The following is an 11647-nucleotide window of genomic DNA, read 5'->3' as shown; positions in this document are numbered from 1 at the left end:
TTGCCATGAAGATGGCAAAAGGTCATCGAACAAAATGGCAATTATATATTTGATTAAAGTTCATTCTAAGTTTTATTAAAAATGCATTTACTTTCTTTTAAAAAATCCGCAATTACTTTTTAGGCAACCCAATATTATACTGTACAACATTTTGCATATATCGCCCTATTCCTTTGTAAGTGTTGCACCTTTTACATAAAAAAAAATTTTAAGCCGCAATAAGTTTTGAGAATACCGGTGTTATTTACTTTATACCGACCACCGTAGGATGGGGGTATACTAATCTGGTCATTCCGTTTATAACACCTCGAAATATTCGTCTAAGACCCAATAAAGTATATGTATTCTTGATCGTCTCGACGTTCTGAGTCCGTGTCTATCGAAAGCCGTCCGTCAGTCTGTCGAAATCACGATGGAGGTCGAACGCGTAAAACCGCTTGAAATTTTGGACAGATACTTAGTATTGATGTTGGTCTTTGGGGAACTGCAAATGGGCCATGTCGTTCCAGATTTAGATATAGCTCCCATATAAACCGATCTCCCGGTTGGACTTCTTGAGTCCTTACAAGCCACAATTTTTGTCCGATTTGGCTGATATTTTGTATGTAGTGTTCTGTAAAGATTTCCAACAACTGTATCAAATACGGTCCACCTCAGTCAATAACTCAATATAGCTCCCACGTAAAGCGGTCTCTCGATCATCCTTGTTCGGTTCCTAGAAGTTTTAATTTTTGCTGGATTGACAGAATTTTGGTATGTAGAATAAAATTATGCCCTTCAACTAAATTTATTTTGTATAATTTTTTTTTCAGAATCCATCGTAATGGGTTCCCAAGATTCGATCTGGTCGAACTTAGTACTATTGCACTTGTTTACTTATAAAACGGAGGACGCGGACAAATTGAACATTTCTAAACATTCAAACGAAAATTCTGCAAACAGCTGAAGTTTATCTACGCAAATATTTAGGTTTAGGTGCATATGAAATGATAGCAGCTGTTTTAAAGTGCTGCACTCTCCACTGTAGACTTGGTATTCTGTAAGATATGCAAAATTTTTGCACTCTCTGTAGGCAACATCATTACAAACGAACACTGTGATGGTGGGGTTACATTTTTGTTGGCCAAACGAACAAACGGCCAAAACGATTTCAGTGCGACATGTCGAAAAAATGCTACACTTTTTGGGACAATCGAAATCACCATAAGCATTAACAACTTTTAACAAGAAATTAATATTTTGTTTTCTTTTTCAAATAACTATTCATTTTTCTATCTTCTATTGGCTTGCCCAAAAAGTAATTGCGGATTTTTCATATAGTCGGGGTTGACAAATTTTTTCACTGCTTGTGACTCTGTAATTGCATTCTTTCCTCTGTCAGTTATCAGCTGTTACTTTATGCTTGCTTTAGAAAAAAAGTGTAAAAAAGTATATTTGATTAAAGTTCATTCTAAGTTTTATTAAAAATGCATTTACTTTCTTTTAAAAAATCCGCAATTACTTTTTGGGCAACCCAATATTTACATAAAAATGTATTTGTGTTTGTTTGTTTATTTCAAATCGGCATATTGAACGACAATAACAATCTGGGACTCAACTGAAAGCCATTTGGGAGTACATTATGAATATGGTGTGGAAGGAGCAATAGGCTATATAATTTTTTGATGTTGTATGGGGCCAAAAAAAAAAAAAGTTGACCGACAAGAAGAAGGTGTTGTAGAGTAGAATACGAATGGGGCAGGGACGTAGCAAGTGTATTTGTGTATTACACATCCCAATAAACTTTCGTTTTTTTACGACGTGCTCTGTTAAAAAGTCTGCGGAACTCTTTCCCAACATTGCGAGATTTCCCGGTCATCCAGAGTTTTTCTAGGGCTGATTTCCTTTCTCGAAGAGGACAACTATCTTCGAAGGACCCCACTAGTGCAGTCGTAATCCTGTTGACATTTTCGTCAATGTCTTCTATGCTCATGCCCAAGTCTTCCTCTCAGTAGCCTTCCGAATTTTATCCAGTTGGTCTTCAACTTATTCCGGAAGCTTATCGGATTCGGCGCTGACCGTGCTATTCTAAACCTAATGTAGCGACGGTCAGAGAAAGAGTGTTCCATGGAGACCCTCCAATCCTGAACCTCCTCGATTAGATATTCCGAACGTATCGTCACATCTAATCCTATTAACTAAGGTAGCGGTGTTACCAAATTTAAGTGTTATTAGGTCGTTAGTATTCAAGAAAGTTGGTACTACCCCTACTGTTGGTACTACCCCACGAAATGTGGTGAGAGTTCGTGTCGCACCCTATTAGTACCTCGTTTACTGTCTGTTTTGCTTTCCTCAACAGCCGTTGCAGCTCCGACGTGGGTGGCGGTGTCGAGGAGTCGAAAAGTGATGACAGGTAAGCTCCACCGTCTCCCTGTCTCACCACTGTTGCATCCGACGTTGACAACTCTGGGTAAAATATATAATTCAAGTTTTTATGACAAATAACGCAGGTCCTCGGCCGAGTACCAGTGTTAGCATAGAATAAAAGGTAGTTGATGTGGTTCAGTCCAGAGACTTTGATCCGGGTCCACGGCTCCTGAATTAAGGCAATATGAATTTTGTCCTTGCTGATTTTCTCCATCAGAGCATGTGTAGCAGTCTCGCTCCGGTGGAGGATTATCTGGATTACCTTAATCATTGGTCCTCCAATATATGGGCATCTTGGGAGTAGGTGATGGTCTTGTGGTGGCACACTTTGTGAAAATAACTTTGTTTCTTAATTTAAATATTTATCAAGTAACCTTAGAATAATTTTATTATTTCGTAAAAACAACTTTGTTTATTATTCTGAATATTTATCACATAGGCTTAGTATAATTTTGACAATGTACAAGAAATTCATTTCTGTATAATAAAGTTTTGAGTTTGAATTAGTTTTTATTACGAACACATCTATCCATTCCACATTGGTGACCCCGAACGAAAAATATACAGATTTTATTTTTTTTTCAAGCATGGCTACTGAAAATGAAAATAATGCATTGGAGTTATCCCGTGTAGCGGTTCGAGTTCCTCCGTTTTGGCGACAAAATCCGCGGCTATGGTTTATACAATTGGAGTCCCAGTTTGTTACATCAGGAATTTCTTCCGACGAAACGAAGTTCCATACGCTAGTTGGGTTCATGGAAAGCGGTATTTTGAACCATGTAAACCATATTGTGGAAAATCCTCCAGCGGTCAACAAAAACGAAGTCTTGAAGAAGGCATTGCTTGATGAATTTATGGAATCTGAGGAAAAACGCCTTCGACAACTTTTGGAAAATGTATGTATCGGTGACCAGAAACCTTCAGCATTACTAAGGGAAATGATGGAATTGTCCTGTGGAAAAGTGTCAAAAGAGTTATTGAAAACATTGTGGATCCAGCGCCTTCCATCAACAACAACAGCCATACTGTCGGTAAGCGATGATGGAGTAGACAAGTTAGCAATCATGGCAGATAAAATCCATGACCAGTCTGATGCTTCTGGTGTAGTCAATGCTGTTTCAACTAAGGATGAAGACCATTTGATGGTTTTGGAAAGGCAAGTAAGTGAACTTTTATCGAAAATTGATGCCTTTTCGTTCAGGGGTGGTCAACACGAAAAAAGGAATTCTGCACATCGTTCACGAAGTAATTCACGCTCTCGTTCAACATCTTCTGTGTGTTGGTACCACTATAAATTTGGACGGAAAGCGACAAAATGCCGTTCGCCCTGCTCGTTCAATTCGACGGAAAACAATTAGGCACCTCATCTAAGGTGGCGGATGAGTGCGGCCGGCATATAAGTCGCCTTTTTATTCAAGATGCAGAATCAAATTTAAGATACCTTATAGATACCGGTGCCGACATATCTGTTTTACCTCGCAGAAACGATGAAAAAAACAAAACGTCAAATTCTTTTGTTTTGTATGCAGCGAACAACACGAAAATACGAACTTATGGAACAAGGGTTATTAATTGCAATATCGGTCTACGACGAAGATTTCTCTGGTCATTTATTGTAGCTTATGTAACACAGCCAATAATTGGATCAGATTTTTTGAAGCATTTTGGACTCCTGGTGGATATGAAAAACAATCAACTAATCGATTCAACAACAAAACTCAAAGTATCTGGATTTTGCTCACTTCAACTCACTTTATCGTTGAAGGTAATTCCTGATGGGCCAGGAGAATGTAATTCAATTGTTTCCGATTTCATTGATGTTACTACGCCCAGTATTAAGTTACCACCCGTTAGTCATCCAGTTATACATCATATTGATACAAATGGACCAGTAATTTCAGTAAAAGCACGACGACTATCTCCAGAAAAGTTAAAAATTGCGAAAGATGAATTCGACTATATGATGCAACTTGATATATGCAGACCATCAAGAAGTCCTTGGGCGAGTCCTCTTCATATGGTTCCAAAAGGTGATGGTATGTGGCCTCTGTGCGGAGATTATCGTGCCCTCAATAAGATAACCGTTCCCGATCGTTATCCGGTACCTCATATACACGACTTTGGTTATATGTTAGCTGGTAAGAAAGTATTTTCAAAAATCGATTTGGTCAAAGCGTACTTTCAGATTCCTGTAGCTGAAGAAGACATTCCAAAGACGGCTATAATTACACCTTTTGGTTTGTTCGAGTTTACACGGATGCCGTTTGGTCTCACGAACGCTGCTCAAACGTTCCAGCGTTTTATAAACGAAGTTCTAAGGGGACTGGATTTCTGTTTTGCTTATATTGATGATATACTCGTAGCGTCTGAAAACGAAGCAGAGCACGAGATACATCTTCGGCAGATTTTTTCTCGTTTGCAATCACATGGCGTAACTGTAAATAGAGACAAATGCGAATTTGGCAAGGATTCCCTTATTTTCTTGGGATACTGCGTAACTCAAAGTGGTCTAGTGCAAGTTCAACAATATAATTTGCCAAAAAATTTCAACGAGTTAAGTCGATTCCTTGGAATGCTCAATTTTTATCGTCGGTTTATCCCGAAAGCAGCTCAAGCTCAGGCAATATTAAACTCCCTGAAGTCCGGCCAGAAGAAAAATGATAAAACACCAATTGAGTGGACACCAGAATTGCGTAATTCATTTGAAGAATGTAAGAATCAACTAGCGAACTCTGCACTTTTGGCATATCCCGTTGAGTCTGCCGAAACATCTTTATGGGTGGATGCGTCCGATATCGGTATGGGAGCTGTTCTTCAACAACTCATTGATGGTGAATGGAAACCGCTTGGATTCTACTCAAAGAAGTTATCAGATACTCAGACTCGGTATAGCGCTTATGATCGCGAGCTTTTGGCGGCGTACTCTGGAGTTAAATATTTTCAACATTTTCTTGAGGGACGCCAATTCTGTATCTATACCGATCATAAACCATTAACATTTGCTTTCAATTAACGTCACGATAAGGCATCTCCACGCCAGCTTAGACACCTAGATTTTATTGGACAGCATACAGTGGATATTCGCCATGTACCTGGAAAAGAAAATATCACTGCAGATGCTCTATCACGACTTAATGCAATATCTTTACCATCTTCCTTGGATTATTCGGAACTTTCCAAAGATCCAGAGAATGATGAAGAACTCAAACAACTACAATCAAATCCGCAATCATCAAATTTGCTGCTGAAATATTTCCAAATTTCTGACTCGAAAACGAAAGTTCTGTGTGATGTGTCAACTCATAAAATAAGACCTTATATCACACCTCGTTTTCGAAAATGCGTCTTCGATATGATACACAACGTTTCTCATGCGGGCTCAAAAGCCACAGTTAAGATGATATCAACTAGGTTTGTATGGCCAAACATGAGGAAAGATATTTCCATTTGGACGAAAACTTGTCTTAGATGTCAACAAGCCAAGGTGGGACGTCATATAAAAAGTGCTATTAGCCAATTTCCAGTGCCGGATGATCGATTTAAAGTAGTCAGCATCGATATTGTTGGACCTCTTCCGCCATCGGAAGGGTATAGGTACTGTCTTACCTGTATCGATAGATTTACACGTTGGCCGGAGGCTATACCATTGCAAGACATAACAGCCGAATCTGTGGCTAAAGCATTTCTTAGTGGATGGATAGCAAGATTTGGAGTGCCTTCTCAGGTGGTGACATACCAAGGGCGACAGTTCGAGTCGGAACTGTTTCGAGAATTTTCAAAGTTGCTTTGAATTCGTGTTACTCATACGACACCTTATCACCCCCAGTCAAATGGCCAAATCGAACGTTGGCATCGAACACTTAAGGCATCTTTAATGTGTCACGCAAACCCACGTTGGTCCATGGTTTTGCCAATAATAATGTTGGGATTACGTTCATCTATCAATCATGATTTAAGCGTATCGCCTGCTGCGTCAGTATATGGTATGGAGCTTACATTACCAGGTGAATTCTTTACTGAATCGAAATTTAGTAAATTGCGTTCTGATTGGGTTGCACAATTTAAAGCTGATATGAACAACGTCAAAGCAAAGAAGGTTAACCGTCATGGCGATTCAAATATTTATGAGCCAAATGCATTGAAAGAAGCAGAATTTGTATTCATCCGAAACGACGCTGTGCGAGCTTCATTACAACCTCCATACACAGGACCTTTTCCTGTTCTATCTAGAGCAGCAAAAACATTTGTAGTTGATGTTAATGGAAAACGGAAGACGATATCTGTTGATCGCCTTAAGCCAGCCTTAATCTTGAAAGACGAAATGCCAACGAAATCCATATCACCTCAACCAGTACCAAATGATTCTCATTCACGAACTCTACGATCAGGAAAAACTGTGAGAATTAAAACTTAACGTTGTCACTGGGGGAGGAGTATTGTGGTGGCACACTTTGTGAAAATAACTTTGTTTCTTAATTTAAATATTTATCAAGTAACCCTAGAATAATTTTATTATTTCGTAAAAACAACTTTGTTTATTATTCTGAATATTTATCACATAGGCTTAGTATAATTTTGACAATGTACAAGAAATTCATTTCTGTATAATAAAGTTTTGAGTTTGAATTAGTTTTTATTACGAACACATCTATTCATTCCACACTCTCATCGTCTGTTCCCCGTTCTTTAGACTGCATTGACTTTCCTGCCACTGCACTGCCTGATGTCATCGTTTTAGGTTCTTTTCCTAGTCTAGCCTTTCGACTTTTTATTAAGTCGGTAATGGCTCCATCGTCGGATCCGTATTCGTAAAGCTTTATTGGGTTTCCATTCCCTGTACTGCCTGATGTTACAATACTAGGATGATTGCCTATCTTAGCCTTCCAAATCTTAAGTAAATGGGCTTCTTTGGAGTAGGTGATGGTACCATCATCGGCTCCCTGTTCGTTGGGTTGCATTGAGTCTCCTGTCGCTGCGCTGCCAAAGTTTTAATATTAGGATCTTTACCTATCCCAGTATTCTGAATCCACAAAGAGAGTTCGTTCCTCCTTCTCCTCCCTGTGGAAGACCTCCCACTTCTCTGCGACCAAACCTTCGTTTTGCTTGCTCAAGAATCCCAACATGCGTCCCGTGATGACCGTAGCCTTTTTGAGCAGGGGGATATTCATCTTTCTCACCAGGTCGAGCTTTGTGCCCTCCCAGGGAGCGTGAATACTTCTGACAAGCTGTTTGATGGTATCAATACATTCCGCCGACGCAAAACGCAGCGTAAAGATGTCCCCTCTAAACTCGCAGCTCATTATTTGTATTGGTGGACCCTGTACAGAGTTCCAGACAGGTTCAAAAATCCGATCGTTAACCAGATCCTCCACTTGGGACCGATGATCTGGTGGAATCCCATCGGATGCACAGCCGATATTGATGGCTGCATAAGTCAGATCACTTGCCACTCTGGCTTAAGAGGGCGGCTCCTTACCATTCTCAGCGACCATCTTCTCCTTCCATGAAGACTCAGGGGCCGTGCGCGCTTCCTTCGTTCCTGTTCCAACTTTGTATACCTCCGCAGGACACTGTCTGGAGTCTCCATTGCGTGATGGCTGGCTTGTTTTCAAAGTTAGATTGCCTTTAGAAAGTTTTTTGCTGAAAGTTAGGCTTTAAAAAATTCAATAAAATGTAGTCTTAAGAAAAAATTTAATAATTTATTTTTATGAAATTTTATTTAAAAAACAAGTAAAAGCGTGCTAAGTTCGGCCGGGACGAATATTGTATACCCTCCACCATGGATCGCATTTGTCGAGTTCTTTTCCGGGCATCTCTTCTTTGGGAAAAACGGATATAAGAAAAGATTTCCTCTGCTATTAGAGCGATATGAAGATATGGCCAGGTTTGGACCACAATTAAATTATATGTTGGAGGCCTGTGTAAAATGTCAGCCAATTCGAATAAGAATTGCGCCCTTTGGGGGCTCAAGAAGTAAAATAGAGAGATCGATTTATATGGGAGCTGTATCGGGCTATAGACCTATTCAGACCATAATAAACACGTATGTTGATGGTCATGAGAGAATCCGTCGTACAAAATTTCAGGCAAATCGGATAATAATTGCGACCTCTAGAGGCTCAAGAATTCAAGATCCCAGATTGGGTTATATGGCAGCTATATCAGGTTATGAACCGATTTGAACCATACTTGGCACAGTTGTTGGATATCATAACAAAACACGTCGTGCCAAAATTCATTCAAATCGGATTGCGCCCTCTAGAGGCTCAAGAAGTCAAGACCCAAGATCGGTTTATATGACAGCTATATCAGGTTATAGACCAATTTGAACTATTCTTGGGATAGTTGTTGGATATCATGACAAAACACGTCGTGCGAAATTTCATTCTAATCGGGTAAGAATTGCGCCCTCTAGAGGCTCTAGAAGTCAAGACCCAAGATCGGTTTATATGGCAGCTATATCAGGTTATGGACCAATTTGAACCATACTTGGCACAGTTGTTGGATATTATAACAAAACACGTCGTGCAAAATTTCATTCCAATCGGACAATAATTGCACACTCTAGAGGCTCAAGAAGTCAAGACCCAAGATCGGTTTATATGGCAGCTATAACAGGTTATGAACCGATTTGAACCATACTTGGCACAGTTTTTGGATATCATAACAAAACACGTCGTGCAAAATTTCATTCTAATCGGATTAGAATTGAGCCCTCTAGAGGCTCAAGAAGTCAAGACCCAAGATCGGTTTATATGACAGCTATGTCAAAATATGGACCGATATGGCCCGTTTACAATACCAACCGACCTACACTAATAAGAAATATTTGTGCAAAATTTCAAGCGGCTAGCTTTACTCCTTCGGAAGTTAGCGTGCTTTCGACAGACAGACGAACGGACGGACGGACATGGCTAGATCGACATAAAATGTCACGACGATCAAGAATATATATATGGGGTCTCAGACGAATATTTCGAGTAGTTACAAACAGAATGACGAAATTAGTATACCCCCCATCTTAGGGTGGAGGGTATAAAAACAAGTAAAAGCGTGCTAAGTTCGGCCGGGCCGAATCTTATATACCCTCCACCATGGATCGCATTTGTCGAGTTTTTTTTCCCGGCATCTCTTCTTAGGCAAAACGGGATATAAGAAAAGATTTGCTCTGATATTAAAGCGATATCAATATATGGTCCGGTTTGGACCACAATTATATTATATGTCAGCCAATTCGAATAAGAATTGCGCCCCTTGAGGGCTCAAGAAATAAAATAGAGAGATCGATTGCACACTCTAGAGGCAATCGATCTCTCTATATAGGCAATCGGGCTATAGACCGATTCAGACCATAATAAACACGTATGTTGATGGTCATGAGAGAATCCGTCTTACAAAATTTCAGGCAAATCGGATAATAATTGCGACCTCTACAGGCTCAAGAAGTCAATATCCCAGATCGGTTTATATGACAGCTATATCAGGTTATGAACCGATTTGAATCATACTTGCCACAATTGTTGGATATCATAACAAAACACGTCGTGACAAAATTCATTCAAATCGGATAAGAATTGCGCCCTCTAGAGGTTCAAGAAGTCAAGACCCAAGATCGGTTTATATGGCAGCTATATCAGGTTATAGACCGATTTGAACCATTCTTAGCATAGTTGTTGGATATCATAACAAAACACGTCGTGCGAAATTTCATTCCAATCGGATAAGAATTGCGCACTCTAGAGGCTCTAGAAGTCAAGACCCAAGATCGGTTTATATGGCAGCTATATCAGGTTATGGACCGATTTGAACCATACTTGGCACAGTTTTTGAATATCATAACAAAACACGTAGTGCCAAAATTAATTCAAATCGGATTAGAATTGCGCCCTCTAGAGGCTCAAGAAGTCAAGACCCAAGATCGGTTTATATGACAGCTATATCAAAACATGGACCGATATGGCCCATTTACAATACCAACCGACCTACACTAATAAGAAGTATTTGTGCAAAATTTCAAGCGGCTAGCTTTACTCCTTCGGAAGTTAGCGTGCTTTCGACAGACAGACGGACAGACGGACGGACATGGCTAGATCGATATAAAATGTCACGACGATCAAGAATATGTATACTTAATGGGGTCTCAGACGAATATTTCGAGTAGTTACAAACAGAATGACGAAATTAGTATACCCCCCATCTTATGGTGGAGGGTATAAAAATATCATTAACACTTTTTTACAAAAAAATTTGTTTTTACTCAGAATTTCATTACAATTTTGTCGTTAAAAAAAAAATTTAATCCGACCTAAGCAAAATTTTCTCTGTAGAGTATTATATATATATGACTAGCTGACCCGGGCTCGCTCCGCTGCGCCTTCTTTTCCTTTATATAGAACACAATTTTCCTACGAATATTTATTTTTGACAATTAAAGAGCTTTTAGTGAAATATCATGCTAAGAAAATAGTATATCGCTTGACTAACAGTTTAACAATATAAGTGCCTTTATCTGAACCCCATACGATCTTTATTGGTCTACGAATTTAAGTTTGGATGTAAGGTGTACTCCGTTCTTAAAATACTTTGTTTCAGCCCGATATTCTCATGATATCTGATTTAGGGGTGTTTTCGGGGGAGAGGCGGTCCCCCAGATACTTGGCCCTGAAAAAATATCAGCATCGTGCTCTTCTTTCAAAAAACCATTTATTTAAACCCCATATTGCCATTGGTTTCAGTCTTCGCCTGGCTGTTGTTCTAAGCAGATGAGTAATGTGTTCTCCGCCAAAAACATTGTGTGCGAAGTGTTACAAAGCTCTTCAGAGTGCAAAATATGTAAAGTGCTGCATTTGCAATTCTAAATTACATCTGTTCTGTGCCGATATCGATGAACAGTCGGTTTATTCTGTGATTCAAAAAACTAAAAACATTGTTTATAATTGTGATGATTGTTTAAAAACTTCCAAAGATTTGGTTACTGCCGTTTGTACACTTTCGGCAGAAGTTACACAGTTAAAAGAATGCCTTAAGTCACTCTTGTGTGAGAGAATAGATAATTCCGTTGCTGCTGTTAATTCAAGTACATCAAAATGTTTTTTATCTTCGCTCTCTGCGAGTGAGCACGAAAACAATGCAAAGCATAATGAAATAAGCAATGTACCCATCATAACTAACATTCAAATGACAAACAAAGCGAAACCAAATAATATTCTTGCTGCTGTGAGCGATGGTTGTGGACCTTCGT

The 11647-nt window shown here is 39.3% G+C and overlaps 1 protein-coding gene across 1 annotated transcript; it reads left to right on the top strand.

Annotated features, from left to right (window-relative positions):
- The first annotated feature begins 6325 nt into the window (after positions 1-6325).
- On the top strand, positions 6326-6820 carry LOC131996092 (uncharacterized). The gene has a single exon (XM_059365541.1). It carries the CDS (start codon positions 6326-6328, stop codon positions 6818-6820), a length of 495 nt encoding a protein of 164 aa, XP_059221524.1.
- The last annotated feature ends 4827 nt before the right edge of the window (positions 6821-11647 follow it).

The sequence above is a fragment of the Stomoxys calcitrans genome, chromosome 3 (genome assembly GCF_963082655.1).
Source record: "Stomoxys calcitrans chromosome 3, idStoCalc2.1, whole genome shotgun sequence".
NCBI classification, from domain to species: Eukaryota; Metazoa; Arthropoda; class Insecta; order Diptera; family Muscidae; genus Stomoxys; species Stomoxys calcitrans.
The sequence above is the reverse complement of the archived record's forward strand: the minus strand, read 5'-3'. Positions and strand labels throughout refer to the sequence as shown.